Genomic DNA, 18140 nt, shown 5'->3' on the forward strand with positions numbered 1-18140 from the left:
CAACCCCAATGGGAAGCAGTTTGGAGATACCAGAATTTTAAGTGTACCTATCATTGGACCCATCCATACTGCTGCTTAGGGATGTGTCCTACGTTTGTATTTGGCCAAGTAGATTTACAAGGATATTTGTTACAGCATTGTTAGAGCAATAACAACCCGTAAATCCTTCAATAAATCCTACCAGTTAAGGTAATTCTGGTTCACCCATACATTGGGACTCTATAAGCTGAATAAAAGGATGCAGCTCTGTATGTGAATCGTGTGAATAGACTATGCTGCCACTCTTTATTAGATAGGTTATCTCTAGAAGATACACAAGAATTGTATCTAGAAGGTAGAGATAAAATTATCTTTGGAAAATACACTATTAATTGATTGCTTCTCCAGGTTTTAGGGATGGAGGAACTGGAATGACTAAGTAGAAAAAACTGAAAGACATATTTTATTTTTAAAAATCTTCTGCAGGTATTACCTTTATTTAAAACAAACAAACCAAAAAAAAAAACACCTGAAATGAGACAGGGCTTCTTCATGAGAAAGAAGGCTTATCACACAAACCTCCCATAGATAAATAAAGTGTAAAGAACTGATGTAAAACCTTTTTTTATGAGTAGGTCTTGAGAAGGCAGGGGTAGAGAAACAGATAGGGTAAAGAAAAGGCTGTGAATATTCCCTTCCACAAAACTTCCCTAAGTTCCTGATTTTGTCAAGGGCTAGCACAGTGTTCTTGCCTAGATAATCCCAGGGACGGGGGAGCCTGGTGGGCTTCCGTCTGTGGGGTCACACAGAGTCAGACACGACTGAAGTGACTTAGCAGCAGCAGCAGCAGCAGCTCTGTCCTTTGGGGGCTTCTGACTTCTACTAAAGTTGGCTAGTGTGCTGATAAATGTTTCTTGCCCACCCAGGAGCCCGGCCTGCTCCCGATCTCTGCTTCGAGAAGGTGAATGTGGCAGGGGACACCTTTGGAAACTGTGGGAAGGACATGAATGGGAAACACAAGAAGTGCAACATGAGGTGATGACCATAACGCAGACCCCATGAGAGGAGGATGACAAAGCAAGTCCTGCCCTTTCGTCACTCCCGCCCACTCATCAGCTAGAGCGGGCCCTTAAGTAAATCTCTTCCAGGCCGTTTTGACAATGCAGCATGCAGCCCTAAGGAAGTCAGAGGGAGGGTGTGGAAGCAATGCTTCCTAGAAGGCTGGTCACATTTCCTTTTGGGACCTTCTTATCCTAGGGCAGCCCATCAGCCCTCTTGGGTCATTTCCGCAGGGTACTAATTACACCCTCATCGGAATAGCCTGTCATTCACCCAGTCATTCATTCATTTCAACCATCCATCCACCTACCCACCCATCCACTATCGTGGATTTACCATGTGCCAGACACTGGGCTGAGTACGTGGAACTTAACAGGATAGTGTAATAATGGAAATATGGTGGGAGCCACCCAACCCACCTTAGTGGGCTGAGGTGGTTTCCCAGAGGAAGTTATGCTTAAGCTGCGATCTGGAGAAAGTATCTATTTGAACAGGATGAAGAATGGTGCTGGTACATGGGAGAGTATCCCAGGCAGGGAAATGAGTAGAGAAAAGCTGGTGGTAGGAAGAATTGACAGCAACTTGATATAGTGAAAGTATAATGTTGGGGTGCAGTGGTGGGGGAGGCTACTGAGAAATGAGCCTGGCTAGTTGAGTAGGGACCATATCAAGAGAAACCTTGAGTCCCTGGCTAGGGGAGTTTGGACTTTGGCTTGAGAGCAGTTTGGAAATTAGGCCCTTGTAGGGAGGCCTGGCGTGCTGTGATTCATGGGGTTGCAGAGAGTCAGACACGACTGAGCAACTGAACTGAACTGAACTGAGGGCAAGTCTGGAGCGGGGAGATCAGTTTCCTGGTGTCTAGGTGAGAGAGGATGGTGGTATGAACTTGGGTTGGTATATAGGACGGATGAGTGAGGTCGGGGATGACACCAGGCTTCTTCTGGCTACAACACCCGGGTGCTTGGGGGTACAAAGAGCATAAGGGGTTAGGTTGCTCAGGTCAGGCAATTGTTCTTGCAGTAAAGAGGACTTCCCAAGGCCAGCCCTCAGGCTCCGTCTGCTTGGGAATAAGGATGTAGCATCCTATTTTTGGTCTAAGACCACACAGAGGAATTCTGGCTGAGCCCCTACAGCACACTCACTGCCTTTTGCCCCGCCCCCATACAAACCTGCTGTCCCAGTCGAGAAAGATTGAAGCTCTTTCGTGTCCCAGCTCTTCCCTGTCTCTGATTCCACCTCCTTCCCTCCTTCTCTCTTGGGCTCAGAGATGCCAAGTGTGGCAAGATCCAGTGTCAGAGTTCCGAGGCCCGGCCCCTGGAGTCTAATGCAGTGCCCATCGACACCGTCATCGTGATAAACGGAAGGCAGATCCGATGTCGGGGCACCCACGTCTACCGAGGTCCCGAGGAGGAGGGTGACATGCTGGACCCCGGCCTGGTGATGACCGGGACCAAGTGTGGCCATAACCACGTAAGTTCCTTCCTCCAGCCTCACTCAGCCTCTGGGTTGCAGAGGGCAGTGATTGAAGTGGGAGTCTGGGGGAGGATGCCTAGGTTCAAATCCCAGTTCCCCAACCTCTGTAGCCCTGTGGCTTGCATTCTTTATAAAGCACATTATTAAGAGCAAGACTCACCCCATAGAATTGTTGTATGGATTAAATGAGATAATCCCTGTAAACCGTTTAGAAGGATTGGCTATTATATCTCTTTAGTCCTCATCATTAATTATCATATGAATTATGAAATGGTCTAAACTAGGAGTTTGGGAAGCCTGGGGTGGCTATCTGAGAGTTAACTCTGAGAATAACATTGTAAAACACATCTGAAGCACTCGGTGTAGTACCTGATACAAAGTAAACAGCTATCACCATGGTCATTATCTTTAAGTATAATATTTAAATTAGTACATATTAATATACAGTTAAGTAATTAACATATAACCAATATATAGTAATATAGAATGAAATAACACATATTTAGTATATGGGCTTCCCAGGTGTGGCACAGTGGTAAATAATCTGCTTGCCAATGCCAGGAGATTCAGGAGACTCGGGTTCAATCCATGGGTCAGGGAAATCCCCTGGAGAAGGAAATGGCAACCCAGTCCAGTATGCTTGCATGGAGAATCTCATGGACAGACGAGCCTAGTGGGCTACAGTCCATGGAGTTGTAAAGAGTCGGACACAACTTGGCAACTGAGCACGCACGTACATTATATTATTATATTTTCTTAAAATGTAATATTTGTTGTTTTCTCCCTCATTGCAAGAGGAATAGCAGAACTTAGTTAATTGCCATCCTGTTTTTGGCTTTTTAGGTTGTTTTTTGCACTATAATAACCTGAAGCAGGCTGCCTTTTTGAGTCCCATACGTTCTGAATGCAAAACCTCAGTCTTCTAATCACCAACCGGTGTCCCTTCTGTTGTACTGACCCGTTTCTTCTCATTACAGATTTGCTTTGAGGGCCAGTGCAGGAACACCTCGTTCTTTGAAATGGAAGGCTGTGCGAAGAAGTGCAATGGCCACGGGGTACGTATGCTCAGGGTTCTGGGGCTTCTCTGTGATGATGTCCATGGGGGCAGGCACTGTGGGAGGCCAGAGCTCTCTAGGGTGCTGACACCTCTTCCCTGCCCTGCCTTTGCTCCAGGTCTGCAACAACAACCAGAACTGCCACTGCTTCCGGGGCTGGGCTCCACCCTTCTGCAGCACGCCAGGCCAAGGGGGCAGCATCGACAGCGGGCCCATGCCCCCCGAGAGTGAGTGGCCAGCCTGCGTGGCTCCTGCCCACCTTTGTGAGGAGGGATGGGTGGCATAATGCAGAGGAATAATAAGTCAGCACTGTCCTCCTGAATTTTACAGATGAGAGAACAAGAGGGGCTGAGTGGGCGGCATGGCCCAGGCTAGCAGCCTGGTGTGGGGCCCAGCTCCGTTGTTCCTCCTCTGTCTCTCTCCCTTCTGTTGAGGAGTCTGTTCCTGCTTACAGAGAGATTAAGACAGACCACAGGTTATTGAAGAATCCATTCTATCTGGGGGTCAGTGGTAGCAACTACCCCTTCTTAGCCACTTAAAATTAATCATGAACCCAGAGCACATTATATTGACTCAGATGCCCTTTGATGGACAAAGCTTAAAATGAGCTGGAAACTCAGAAATGTATTTCAGGGATTCTAGCTCTTTGGTTTCCAAACTTTAAAAAAATAATAGCAAAAAAAAAAACTTTTTTTTTTGAGCAAAATCTTTCAAGGACGAAACCTCAATATATAAAACAGTTAAAAGTAGTGTGTCACTGGTCTATATATATTTTGTATATATAGATTTATAATTAGATATTTTTTTAAATATAATTGTATATTTAGATTTATAATTCTTGAGAACATTGAGGTGAGTTTGGTGAAACCAAATGTGAAACTGTGGATTATGTGTGAGACTTCTAATCTTAGATCAATCTATATGTCTCAGTGTTTTGTGCTTGCTTTGTGTTTAGGAAAATCATGATTTAGGAAGAAAACAAGTGGTAAATAATAATAGAGCTCCTTGCCTTATATGAAAAGGAATGCTTTTCAATTAAGAAGAAATAGCTGGAGAAACTTTACTGTGAATTCTCTGCCAAGCAAGTTGACCTGATTATTGAAGCTAGTAATAATATTAGTGACTTCACAGTGGGACATAGTATGTGTTTTTTTGTTATAGTTTTTAAGTTAAAATAAGTAATACAAGGTGAATACAAATCAAGGATCTGAAGAGTATCTGGAACATATTTGAAATCTGCTACTGAAGCTCCAGCTGCTTCTAAATCTGCCACTTGGGTTCTGTTTCTGGAAGGCACTGGTCCTGTGGTAGCCGGAGTGTTTTCAGCCATCTTCGTGCTCATGGCCCTGATACTGATGTACCGCTGCTGTAAACAGAACAACAAACTGGGCTACCTCAAGTCCTTAGCCCTCCCTTCCAAGCTGAGGCAACAGTTCAGGTATGACGGGGTGCTGTGAAGGATTTGAGGTCTACCTGCTTTCTGAAAGCAGTGCCTGGTTTTAAAAGAAGAAGGTGGTGGTGGTGGGTCTCATTTAGTTGGAAGGCAAATGCCCAGTGCACGTCACCCTCTCCCCTTCTGCTACGCTCCATGACCACAGCAAACATTTCTACCTGATTTTTATTGTAAGTAAGCTTGGTTGAGCCTAGTCCTCACTTCAGAAGCCTTCTCAGCAGAATGCCCCCAACCAATTCAAGCTGGAATGTGAAATGAAATCTATCCTGTATCTAATGGATTCCCTCCCCATCTTAAAGCCCAGAAAGTGAGGCAACAGAGGAAAACTGACTAGCTCAAGTCAGTCACAGAGGTGGCTAGACATCAACTCAAGACAGAGAGTAATTTTTTCCCTAAGTGATTCATTCCTGTGGATATTGAAGATATATAGTCTCCAAGTCCTCTGTTATAAATCATACTTTTTCCAGAGGAGATTTTTAAATCCCAGGTCCTCCTGGAATGATGCCTGAGGGAGACTGGTTGATGGTTGGTAACATCCTTGTCTTCTTGGGGGAGAAAGGTCTTAAAAGGGTGAAGAAAAGATACTGAGGCATACTGTGCTGTGTATGAGGCCAACTCTCTTTCCTTGGGAGTTTTCCACTGGCCACTGTCTCCATGCCGAGGGAGCTGGGCTTCGGGAGGGCCAATCCCACTTCCGCCAGAGCAGATTCAGGGAAGACTGAGCTGCTGGCTGGCCGCACCTCGGTCAGAGCGAACTCAGGCAGTGACCTTCAATGAACAACCTGTGCTTCTCCTTTCTTGTTACTAGTTGTCCCTTCAGGGTGTCTCAGAACGGTGGAACAGGCCATGCCAACCCGACATTCAAGTTGCAGACACCCCAGGGCAGGCGAAAGGTAAGGGCTTTGCATCATGAACTTTGCTACTTTGACCTTCTCTCTTAGGACTCTGCTAGATTTTCCCTTAAGCACCTTTGTGGGCCCCTTGGGACTGGTAATAAATGACACTTTCATGGCCTGAGAGATGGTCAGCTGGTTCTACCATCCCCTCATGACTTTAAAAGTTGCATCTGACCTCTGGGATCCGAGGTCTTTGTTCGTGCCAGTGGGACACCCAAGGCCACCCCCAAGTTTTTAAGTGCATTAAGGGTTCCTGTTCCTCAGGCGTTCCTCGTCTTATGCATACAGGTGACTAACACTCCTGAAACCCTGAGGAAGCCCTCCCAGCCTCCTCCCCGGCCCCCTCCAGACTACCTGCATAGCGTGTCACCACCTGTGCCGTCACCAGCACACCTCAGCAAGGCTGCTAGAAACTCCCCAGGGCCCAGACCATCAGTAGAAAGGAAAGAATCATCCAGGGGACCTCCCCCAAGTCGGCCGGTGCCCCCTGCACCTAAGTGCGTCCTCTCCCAGGTAAGTGGCTTCTCAGCAACCCTGGATCAGGAGCATGAGTTGTCAAGTCATCAGCCATGAGGAATGAGGAATGATGGAGGCTGGGAAGAGAGAGCTTGCTGAATCCTGGGCTGGCTGCCTTTCCTGCATTCTGGTCCATATTGGGCACACAGAATGTGAGGCGATGAGACGGGGAAATATGCTGCAGAGGATTTCCTCCCTGGTTGGCCTCTTCTGTGCCAAGCCAGTGCCCGACTTCCACCCCAAACGTGCATGTTCAGTTAGTGTTTCAGTTCCCCGTGGTCTTTTCCTCTCTGCTGCTGCTGCTGCTAAGTCACTTCAGTCGTGTCCGACTCTGTGTGACCCCATAGACGGCAGCCCACCAGGCTCCCCCGTCCCTGGGATTCTCCAGGCAAGAACACTGGAGTGGGTTGCCATTTCCTCTCTGCTAGGCCTTTGCAAATGCTGTTTCCTCTGCCGCATACACTTTCTTCCCTTTGCATCAACATCTCGTGTTCATTCTTAGATCTCCTGTTAAATGCTGCTTCCTCCAAAAAGCCCTCTCTGACCCCCACGCCCAAGTTCGCTGTCCCTGTATGTCTCTCATCATAGTACTTAATCTACCAAGTTGTGCCAATCAGTACCTTGCACAAGTCGGGAAGTCTTCCTGAGGGATGTAGGGTGATGCTTTGCTCATCCGGGGGGCAGGTCAAGGGCCCCAGCCTCTGCGAGGGGTGGGCAGGGTCTGGGCTATCCCCACATCATGGTGTTCTTTAGAAGCAGAGCCATCCTGCCCAGCAGTCTGTTTACCTGGGTGTCTGTGCTCTGATGACTCCAGCTATACCTTCCGGCAGGAGTTCCTACAGCACAGACACAGATGTTGGGTAGTGGCCAGGCGTAGTGCCTTCCGGAACCACCTGTGTTTTACCCTCAGTTGGGGTAATGGACTTGCCCATTTTCCTCCTGGGACTGTTGTTCTTGGGCATGGTCCAGGGGGCCCAGGCTGTCCGTGCCCCTAAGGACTGTGGTTGGCTCCAGGTCCTAGGGTCCCTGGGACATGGCAGTGTCATGGTTCAGCAGAGCCAGGAGCAACAGGTTTGGTTCTCTGATGATGCAAAGCTGCTGCAAGTGCATGCTCCATCGCTCAGTCATGTTCGACTTTGTGACCCCGTAGACTATAATCCACCAGGCTCCTGCGTCCATGGAATTTCCCAGGCAAGAACACTGGATCGGGTTGCCATTTCCTTCTCCAGGGGGATCTTCCCAGCTCAGGGGTCAAACCTGCATCTTCTGAATGTGGCAGGCAGATTCTTTACTCCCGTGCCACCTGGGAAGCCCTGCAAAACTGCTGCTGTCCCATTTTTCTCATCTGGGGCAGGAGTGGGATAGAAAATTCCATACAGAAAGAGAAAAGAAAGACTGCAGGGAGAGAAGAGGCCAGAAGAAAGAGGGGGAGAGAAGAGGACGTGGAGAGTGTTAGGCTCCTTGGGCAACTGTCACAGACACGGCCGACTGGGGCTGGGGTGGTGCCGAAACCACAGAGACCGCTTATTTCCTGACGGTTCTGGAGGCTGCAAGTGCAGTAGTTTGGTTTTCTCTGCGGCGACTCTCCTTGGCCTGCAGGTGACTGCATTCTCCTGTGTCCTCACGCGGTCCTTCCTTTGTGCGTGTGTGCCCCGATGTCTCTGTGTGTCCACATTTCCTGTTAAAGGGCGGCAGTCAGATTGGATTAGGGCCCGCTCTTAACGGTCTCATTTCAACAAAATCACCTCTTTAAAGGCCCTGTTTCCAAATACACTCACATTCTGAGACACTGGGGGTTAGAGTGGCCACATGTGAGTTTTGAAGGGCACAGAAGGAGAGAGAAGGGGAACAAGAGGGGAGAAAGCAAGCATGCGCAGACGAGGGTGTAAGGGGAGAACAGAGGAGGAGGGAGGGAGGGAGCAGTCCACGGAGACCAGTGTTCAAAAAAATCTTGCACTGGAGGCTTGTTGAATGGAGATGGCTTCAGCCTGAGCCCCAGGTGCTGAGCATAGGCTGGGGGAGGGGCTGGGTAGTGGACTCCAGCTGCAGGGAGCCCTGGAGGCTGCTGGCAGGAATCCAGAGCCCAGAAGGCCCCTCAGCCAGTGGCAGGTACCCCAAAATACATACCCCCAGCATGGCTTCAGGCCCAAACAGCGATTTCTCAACAGTGCTGAGGACAGGCGGCAGGGATTCAGTCTGGGCAGATGCCCTTCCTGGGAACCGCCCCAGGGCTGAGTCTCTGCTGCCCTCAGTTTCTGTTTGGGGGAGCTGTCTCACAGGGTTGAAGGGGCCAGGCCAAGGAGGTGGTTTGTAAGTAGAGTAGCCAGGACTTGCAGCTAGGGCTGACTCCAAACCCTTCACCACCTTGTGTGTCAGGTCCAGGGTAGGCTCTGGGGGGATCCACACTCTCAGGTCTCAGCTCCACCACCTCCTAGCCTGGTGACATGCACCACTCTTGAGAGGCAAAGCTTTGCAACCTCTTCTGCTCTCTCTGCACATGTGTGTGAACTACTTCGTACCTGGCAGTGGTGAGCAAAGCAGAAGCCATTTCTGCCTCCTGGAGCTCACAGCCTGCTGGGGAAGACACTGGTATGTGTGTAGTTACAGTAATGGTAAGTGCTATGAAGGAGAGGTTCAGCTTGCTTACAAAGAGAGTTATCGGGGACTTGATCTAGTCTGGAAAATCTGGGAAAGCTTCCCTGAGGAGGTGACATTGGAGCTGAGACCTGAGGGGTGAGCAGGAGTTAGCAGGCTGTGAGGGGCAGGAGAGGTTCTTGGACCAGGGACCTATTGATGGGGAAGCTTTGTGGTGAAGAGAGCCCACAGATGGAAGGACCTTCAGAGCCCCTTTGCCTGGGGCCCAAGGAGCTATGATAAGAAGCTGGAGAGCCAGGAGAGGCCAGACTGTGCCATGGGCCTGGATTACAAATTGGGTTTGCATTCAATGGGAACAGGACAGTGGTGGGATGTGGGTGATGTGATCAGATTTGCTTTGGGATCTCACTTTGGGCTACATTTAGGGAAGAGGGAGGCAAAGTGCCTAAGAGAGGGCCCAGAGATGTTTCTGGGGCTATTAATCTTCCTTTTTTTTAAACCTGGGTAAGGATTACATTAGTGTGTTCACTCTGATAATTCATTTGGTTGTATATTTATGACTCATGTTTTTTATGTATATTGCACTTTAATTAAAAAGTCGTTTTAAAAAATGAAAGGCCCACTATGGTGGCATTTGATCAAAGGGGGATGAGGCTGAATGCACAGACATTATCAGTTACAAGGTTTAAACTGTGTCTCGGGGAGAGGCGATGGTAGCATTGAAAGGGTGAAGCCCATGACGGGTGTATAGACAAGAAAATAGATAGGACTTGGCGAACAGTTACTGCTGAGGGTTGGGAGGGGATATGATCCCCGCCTGCCCAGTGTCTGGTTTGGTTTGTGCAGCTTGACTGACTCCCATCCTGCTGCTGAGGATGGGAGCGTTGGGCCAGAGCAGTTCAGGGACTGTTTCTGCCCCAGAAAAACAGTGTTGGGTGAGGCCTCTGGTAGAGCCGAGCTGGGCTGAAGCAGACGTGGCCAGTGGCACGACCCTGCTCGGGGAGGCCCAGTGTTGGCATGCTGACGAGGTTCCTGCCCAGATCACCTCTGTTAGCTCACGTGCGCGTGCGTGTGCGCGCGCGCGTGCACACACACACACACACACACGCACAAATTGTTCATTTTGCACAGCAAGCCAAGGGAACACAGCATTTCCCCACTGCATCCTGACATCTGCACCCAGCTGTTGCTTCCGCCAGAATGTCTCTGTCCTGGCCTCCAGCAGCCACTCTGGTTTGGCAGCTGTCTGGCCTGGAAGGGTGTAGGATCTCTTGGTCCTTAGGGGAAGGAATGGAGCAGAACAGCGTGGTTTTTTGGTCCCAGGAATCTGCTGCTCTTACTCATTTCTGCTCCGTTTTCTGCTGACTGAGAAGCTTCTTGCAGAAAATCTCTGATTTACTCCCACCCTCTCCCCATGCTTGCCATTTAGCCATTTTTATGCTCGCTCATGACCTTCTCAAGAAGGGGAACCATCCAGGTCAGCAGGCCCTGAAACCCTCACTTGTGGAATCAGCTTCTCTCTTGTACCAGCCTGGGGATCTGTGGGTGGTGGCATGATCCAGTCTTTGCCCCTTAAAATTTGTTTTTTGATCACAGAAGAGATGTAGTTATTTAAACTTTTCTGAGTAGTGCAGAGTTTTATTTATTTATTTTTTTCAACTAATGTATGTTGAGTGCTTACTGTATATAAGGACCTCCTCAGGAAGCTTGAGCTGTATCACTGAATCAGACAGAAAAGGACCTCTGCTCCTCTTTCTGGTCTAGTGGGGAACAGAGAGAGAAAATAAAAAATAAGGGAGTATACAGTGGTGGAATGGGCTAAGTGATATATACCAAGAAAGAAAAAGTAGATTAGGATAAAGGGGTCTGGGAATGCTGAATGAGGGAGTGGTGCAGGTTTTAAAATTCTATTCCCTTTTATTTTTATTATTTAAAAAAATTTGACTGCCCCATGGGGCATGTCGTTCCCCAACCAGCAATTGAAACTGTACTCCCCGCAGTGGAAGCACAGAGTCTTAACCACTAAACATCCCAACTGTAGTAGTTTGAGTCTCTAGAATTTTCTATATGTAGTATCATGTCATGTGCATATAATGACAACTTTACCTCCTCTTTTCCAATTTGGATACCTTGTATTTCTTTTTCTGGTCTTGACTACTGTGGCTAGGACTTCCAATGCTTTCCAATGCTATATTGAATAGAAGTGGTGAGGGTGGGCATCCTTGTTCGGGATTGTAGTTGGCAAGGCTTTTAGCTTTTCACTGTCAAGTATTATGTTGGCTGTGGGTTTGTCATGAATACCTTTTATTATGCTGAGATATGTTCCCTCTATATCCACTTTGGTGAGTTTCTGTTATGAATGAATGTTGAATTTTATCAAATGCTTTTTCTTCATCTATTGAGACAATCATGTGGTTTTTGTCTTTTCTTGATGAGGTGTATCACATTAATTGATTTGCGTATGTTGAACTATTCTTGCGACCCTGGGTTGAATTCAGTTTGGTAGTGATGTATGATCTTTTTTATGTGTTGGATTCAGTCTGTTAATATTTTGTTAAGGGCTCTTGCATCTACATTCATCAAAGATATTGGCCTGTAATTTTCTTTTTTGATGATTTTGTCTGGTGTTGGTATCAGAGTGATGGTGGCTTCATAGAATGCCTTAGGGACTGATCCCTTCTCTTTAATCTTCTGGAGTTGTTTGAGAAGGATTTGTGTAAGTTTGTCTTTGTATGTTTGGTACAATTCTCCAGTAAAGCCACCGGTCCTGGACTTTTGTTTGCAGGGAGTTTTGTTTTTTTTTTTTTATAGATTGTGTCTCACTTCTAGTGATGAATCTGTTCAAATTATCTATTTCTTCCTGATTCAGTTTTGGAGGGATGTATGTTTCTAGAAACTTGTTCATTTCTCCTAGGTTGTCCAATTTATTGGTATAAAATTGTTCACAGTTTTCTCTTATGATTTTTTTGTATTTCTGCAATGTCTGTAGTTGTTTCTCCTCTTTCTTGTTTTATTTGGGTCCTCTGTCTTTTCTTCTTGGTGAGCCTGACCAGATGTTTATTGATTTTGTTTATTCTTTCAGAAAACCAGCTCTTGGTTTTATTGATTTTTTTCTATTGTTTTTTAATCTCTGTTGTTTGTTTCCTCTCCAATCTTTATTATTTCCTTCCATAAACTGACTTTAAGTCTTGTTTGTTTTGTTTGTTTAAGTCAAACTGCTTTTTCTAATTCTTTTAGGTAGTAGGCTAGGTTGTTTGAGATTTTTCTTGTTTTCTGAGGATGGCCTGTATCACTATGAACTTCTCTCTTAGGACTGCTTTTGCTGCATCCCATAGATTGTGTATGGTTGTGTTTTGCAGGCTGTTATAATTTTAAATAAGGCCATTAGGGAAGGCCTTATTGAGAAGGTCGTAAAACATGAAGGTAATGTGAAAGTATAAAGGAAAGAATTGTGCCACCCACAGACAACCAATATGGAAAATATGGTTTCTTCTTTTTTAAAATTTTATTTGCACAGGTAATATACATATATATACTCTTGTTAAAAAAAAATTGAATGTTCACTTGGACAACCCCTTTCACCATGCACAGCCCACTCTTAACCTCTGACCTCTGTTATCAATTTGGTCTTCATCTTTTCTGACATCCCCCCATACATTGGTAGGGGGCTGGGGGACGGTGACTTGTTTCTCTAAACTGTCTTCCGCAGCTTGTACCTCACCTCGCCATTCCTCTTGGTCATCTTTCTCCCTCAGCACTTATCAGCCTACTTCATTCTTTTAAAATGCTGCGTCATATGTCACTGTGTAATTTTAGTAATTTGTTGATGAAAATTTTAATTATTTATAATTTCTTTTGCTGTCACAAACCGTGCTTCGAGGAATAGCCTTGCAGTTTCATTTCTGTGGCCTTGTGCAAATAGTTCTCTAACATGGGTAAAAGGAAGTGAAATCATGTATTAGACCAGAGAATGATCACTTCTAAATTGAGTATGATTTCTAATTTTAATAGATACTGCCAACTTCCTCTCCAAAAAGGCTTTTTTTCCTGAGCAGATAAACATGTACGCACACAATCTGTTTTTATAAATGGGACCATTCTTTTTAAATGGTATATCCCCCTTCTCATCTGCTTTTGGCCTGTAACATATTGAGGATGTATTCTCTTGAACGGGAGTCTCTGGCCTTTGAGTGAGGCTTGTGGCTTTCTCCACAGGATCTCTCCAGGCCTCGGCCGCCGCAGAAGGCACTCCCGGCTAACCCAGTGCCAGGCCGCAAGAACCTCCCTAGGCCAGGTGGCGCCTCCATCCTGTGGCCCCCTCCCTCCGGCCCTCAGCAGACCCGGCCCCTGATGGCACCCGCCCCAAAGGTGAGTCTTCAGAAACCCCTGAGGTGAAAGCTGAGAGCAGAGGGATCCAGGGGACACAAATATGGTTGAGAAAACAGACCAGTTCATGCTTCTTGGGTAAGGCTGAACTTCCAGAACAAAAGCCAAGGACAAAAAGCTTAGCATTTCTTGATGCCTGAATGACTGTCTCTTAAATTGGTGATATCACCCCTTGGTGATAGAGGAGTTTTAGTTTCACATGAAAGCTGATGTTAAGGAGGCTGAGCTCTGGTACCTTCAAACCAGCTCTGCAGCTGGTGAGCTGAGTGGCCCTGAGCAAGTCACTCTTGAGTCTCCAATGCCTTATCTTGAAAGAGGTTTTAGGAAGCAGCAGTAGACAACCCCCGCCCCCACCCCGGGTTGCTGTGGAGGTCAAGACAGTTAATTGCCATTAACTGCCAGCCTTTGGTAGGCTGTGCACAGTGGCCTTTCCTAATATATCTTCCTTGAAGCTGAAATATTCTGTGCGGCCAGTCCTGGGGGTTGGGGCAGACGGGAGCCAGTGAGGAAGCTGGCTGACTGCCCTGTGTTCCCACGAGGCCCTGCAAACTCTGCAGACTGAGGTACAGCTTTGCCGAGAGGGAGGAGAGGGGATAGCTGATCAGCTGGTGTCAGGACGGGGTGGGGGGTGCCACCATGCCGCTCACTGGAGTTGATGGACAAGAAGACACGTGGACGGACTTCTGTAGAAACCGTCGTTCCCAGCTGTCTGTCACGTCTGCTCACCTGTCACAAGCAAGAGGACAGCACCCCACTGATTCCATTAATCCGCACGGATCTGACGTCTCTTTCCCTCCTCTCTTTTTTCCCCCAGTTTCCTGAATACAGATCACAGAGGGCTGTGGGGATGACTAGCTCGAAAATCTAGACTCGTCTAAAGGGGCTTCTCCCTTCCCTTGAGGACTTTGAATACCACGAAGGAGCCATTAGCCATGGGCTCTGGAAGAAGCATGTCTGGCCGCCTCCGAGCTCCTCCTCCCTGCCCCCTTCCTCCTGGAACCAGCACATCTCTGAAAATCTCCTTCTTGACTCAGTGCCTCCTCGGCCTTCTCAGGGGCCCAGAGTGACTACTACTCCACGGCATCCAAGTGTTGTTTTGTGCAATATCCAGCCCCAGGCAGGAACAGGAAAGTGGAGGAGGACGAATGGCTGCTTCTCCCCCATCCACCCTCCAGCTGGGCCATCCCTGCAGAGGTGCCAGTCCAGCTGGTGCCAGTGGTCCGAGCTGGAGCCCAGCTGGGAAGCTGGTTTAGACCTTCAGGCCAGGACTCAGCTTGGAGAAGCCATCCATCCACGTCTGTGGCGGAGGGTACATATGAGAGCTTTCTATTGCTTCTGTCTTCCTCCATGGTCCCAGGCTGGCTGGAGGTAGGCACTTAGCCTCCCTTTTAGCTCTGGGATCGAGGGGTCCCTCCCATGCCCAGGGCTTGGTCAAGATCATAACTCCTGGCTCAGTGGTCACATGTGAACAAATCAAGTCCTCTCCTTACCACCCCCCACCACCCCCAAACCCCTCCCTCCCTATATTCCCACGGGTCACTCTGACTCAGACAGGTACTATTTGTAGGCGTTTAGACAGCAGGGGGAGCACAGCCTGGGCCCCTCTGAGCCGTCAAGCCAAAGGTCGCCATCCGCTCGCCATGATTCTTGCTTGCTCTGTTTTCTCTTTTCTGCACTTTCCAAGTGCCTCGTGCTTTGGATTTCTCTTTCCCTGCTTGGACCTGCCCAACGTGTGGTGCTGTGGAATGCGATTCCCCAGCAGTCCCGACTTCCTGGGACCTGGTGCTGTGACTTGCAGGTCAGGGTCCTGCCTGATGGTTGGCCCTGGGATTCCCTGGTTTCTCGAGTGATGACTGGCATGGCCTCTGGCTATGGCTGTGAGCTCCTGGCTTTACTGTCCATGGTTTTGTGACCTCAGCAGAGCGCAGGTCTTCCTCTCACTCCCTGCCCTGAATCTGAGCATGGACCTCAGGGATGGCGGCAGGTGTAGGGAAGGGAGCAGATGTCCTGGGAACCCCAACTATCCCCAGGCTGATCAGCGACGAGACGACTATTGTCCTCTGAGCAGAGAGCAGACCTGTCTCTCGAGCTCCCTAGAGAAGCAGCCTCGATGGAGCAGAGTCTGTGCTGGGACCAGCACGACGATTTCTCATCCGCTTCCTTGTGCTCTTTCCTCTGGTCCTGCACTCCCCACAGGGAGCGGGGCTGTGCGGTGCTCTGCAGGCTGGGGCAATTGTCAGAGTCACCGGCGAGGTTCTCTGGGACTGTCTCCCACCCCAGGAAGGTGCTGGGCATCTGGGGGCTGCCCACCTCCTGTGATGAACAGATGTTTGCTCTTGAAAACCTCAGTTCAAGGAAGAGGCTTGAGTTCTCACCCCCAACCACTAGCCCAGGGCCCCATTCTAGCTCTCCATACACAATGGGTGCTTAATTGATGTTCTGGGTTTGGAGACAAGTGGGAGATTTGGGCTGTGCACCTGGGGGACTCTTGGGGTAGATTTAGAAAGAGCTCAGGAAATGAAGTTCTCCTCCCTCAGGTAGTTAGGTAGTTGTGATGTTGGTGATATTCACACCTCTGTCTTGCTGACAAGGGTCCTGGTTGCGCCCCATACCCAATGTCCATCATCCTCACTTCCAGGTGGGGTCAGGGGACAGCCTTCCATTTAAGCATGCTACTCTAGATGCCCCAGGCCTCAAGGCTGGGTCCCAGAAAATGAAAGGCTAAAACACTTCCCCCACCAAAATCACCCTTAAGCCCAATCCCATGCCTCACCAATGACCCTGTGGTTCCATCCAGCTTTCCTCCCCCGCCATCAGGAGGTGGAAGGCTCTGAGATGTGAGCCTCTTGAATCTGAAATCCACCCTCCTTGAAATCAAACCGGAAAGAGACCTGGGTTGTTGCTTTTTTGTGTGTTTGTTTTCCATTATCTTAGTACCACCTCCATGTGATAAAAGTTGTACTGTGAACTGGAAGATGGTTGAATTTTTAAAATCTGGTAAGACTTTTGGCAACCTGTTCTATTTACTGTTTCTCTCCTGGTTCTGTTCAGGGAGGCAGGAGGCACCATTCTGGCAGGCCAGGGAGGCTGCCCAGGGGGGACAAGACTGGCTACTGTGGCCTGCTTCTCCCCTCCTGTGTCCATGTGCTGCTTTGAGGTGACAAAACCCAGTATGGATGTAGGGAAGGAAGGACTTTACTCGCAGGGATTACTGCAAAACTGGGGAAGGGAATGTTGAGTCAGGGGCATGGGGCAGTTTCTTTAGGAGAATGCTCGGGTGAGTGGAGCGGCTGCAAGATCTGTAAGCATCTCACAGCTCAGAGGGAAGAGGCCTCTTATAGGAAGGAGTGAGCATGGCTGGAAAGAACCACATTCAGGGACAGACTTTGTGGTCAGCCTTTGGGGGAGGGGCTGATGCCCCTCTGGCTGAGGGCGAGTCCATGCTCAGGGTCTGATGCGGAGGAAAGGAGCTTAACTGCGGCTTGGTGGAGTGACTTAACCAGCCTTCTGTTCAGATGGAGACTATGTAAATCTTTTTAGAAGCTAACTTAGCCTCCTACCGGTTTTTCAACCCTAGACTTGTTTTCCTTTAGAGCCTGGGAGGCATCTCTGAAATGTAAACCTCAAGGGATCTCAAGGGAGCTTGCATTGGCTCTCCTTGTCCCAGTGAGTTTTAGCCCAGGCACTGGGCTCCAGTGGTAACTGCCTGCTTACCGTCGGTTCTTTTTAGCCTTGTTTACTTCTCCCTGTAAAAGAAAAGCTCCTTTCTGCTCCAGCTCTGAGAGCCTTGCAGATCTCGTAGTGTCTCGTTATAGATCTTAGAGTGATGTCGTAGCCCCATCCACTATGGCCATAACATCCCTCTCCCATCTCTTGCTGTAATCCTTTAGAACAAAGCCTCCTCTTACCCATGTCAGATTTTTTTTGTGTGTGTGCTGGGGGTATAGAAGACTCTCATGTTTTAAATTGGGGACTGGTTTTAAAGTCAGAGATTGCGTTAAATGTATGTACAACAGCTCTGCAGGACACCCAAGAAAACCAAGACTATGCCAACTGGAATGGTGCCCCACCCCTCCCTAGGGAACCTGGTGAAGGAGAGGATCTGCAGAATCCACGCCAAGTGCCCCCAGAGCCACCCACCCTCTCTTACCACCCGCTGTGTGTGCGTACGTATGTGTCTGGGATCCAGGGCAATGTGAATTTTCTTTTTATTTGGGAGATTGTTCACGGAAAACAGATCCTCTTTTCTCTCATTCACCTATTAATTGTTTACAATATTTGTATATCTATGCAAAATACTTGAATGGGCCATGGTGCCTTTTTTCCTTGTTTGTATTTAATTAAATTGTCATTTGAAATGGTGGCTGGTTTGACAGCTTGTTTGTTTGTTTTCATGATTTATTGGCCAGCCTGGATAGGATCCATCCCTGAGGATTCCTCAGAAGAGGAGCCACAGGGACCATCCACCTAGCCTGTCAGAACACCGTGGAAGAACCTGAGCCACAGAGAAGCCTGGGGTCTTTGCTTGTCTTTGCACCTGGACAAAGGCTGGTCTAGTTTAAATAGGTCTGGGGTCACTCGGGACATGAGTGATACAGACCTACCTTGAGGATTTGTGAGGGCTTAAAGAATTCATGGGTGGCTCTTAGCATTGTGATTGGTTCCTCCTAAGGGCTCAGGCATTAACAAGGGATGGTAAAAACAAATGAACAAAAAAACAAAGGATGT

General features: G+C 48.2%; 1 protein-coding gene across 1 annotated transcript in view; it reads left to right on the forward strand.

The window, feature by feature from the left end:
• Window positions 1-17775, forward strand: part of ADAM19 (ADAM metallopeptidase domain 19) — a 96596-nt gene extending 78821 nt beyond the window's left edge. Inside the window, exons 15-23 of the mRNA XM_055428987.2 lie at window positions 906-1014; window positions 2304-2508; window positions 3489-3566; window positions 3685-3793; window positions 4860-5004; window positions 5828-5912; window positions 6204-6428; window positions 13242-13394; window positions 14227-17775. Of these exons, the coding sequence (XP_055284962.2) occupies window positions 906-1014; window positions 2304-2508; window positions 3489-3566; window positions 3685-3793; window positions 4860-5004; window positions 5828-5912; window positions 6204-6428; window positions 13242-13394; window positions 14227-14280 (1163 nt within the window). The 3' untranslated portion in view covers window positions 14281-17775. The remainder of the gene's footprint in view (window positions 1-905; window positions 1015-2303; window positions 2509-3488; window positions 3567-3684; window positions 3794-4859; window positions 5005-5827; window positions 5913-6203; window positions 6429-13241; window positions 13395-14226) is intronic.
• Window positions 17776-18140: the final 365 nt, after the last annotated feature.

Source organism: Moschus berezovskii, chromosome 8 (genome assembly GCF_049115385.1).
Source record: "Moschus berezovskii isolate FMDL1 chromosome 8, NW_MosBer_1.0, whole genome shotgun sequence".
NCBI lineage: Eukaryota > Metazoa > Chordata > Mammalia > Artiodactyla > Moschidae > Moschus > Moschus berezovskii.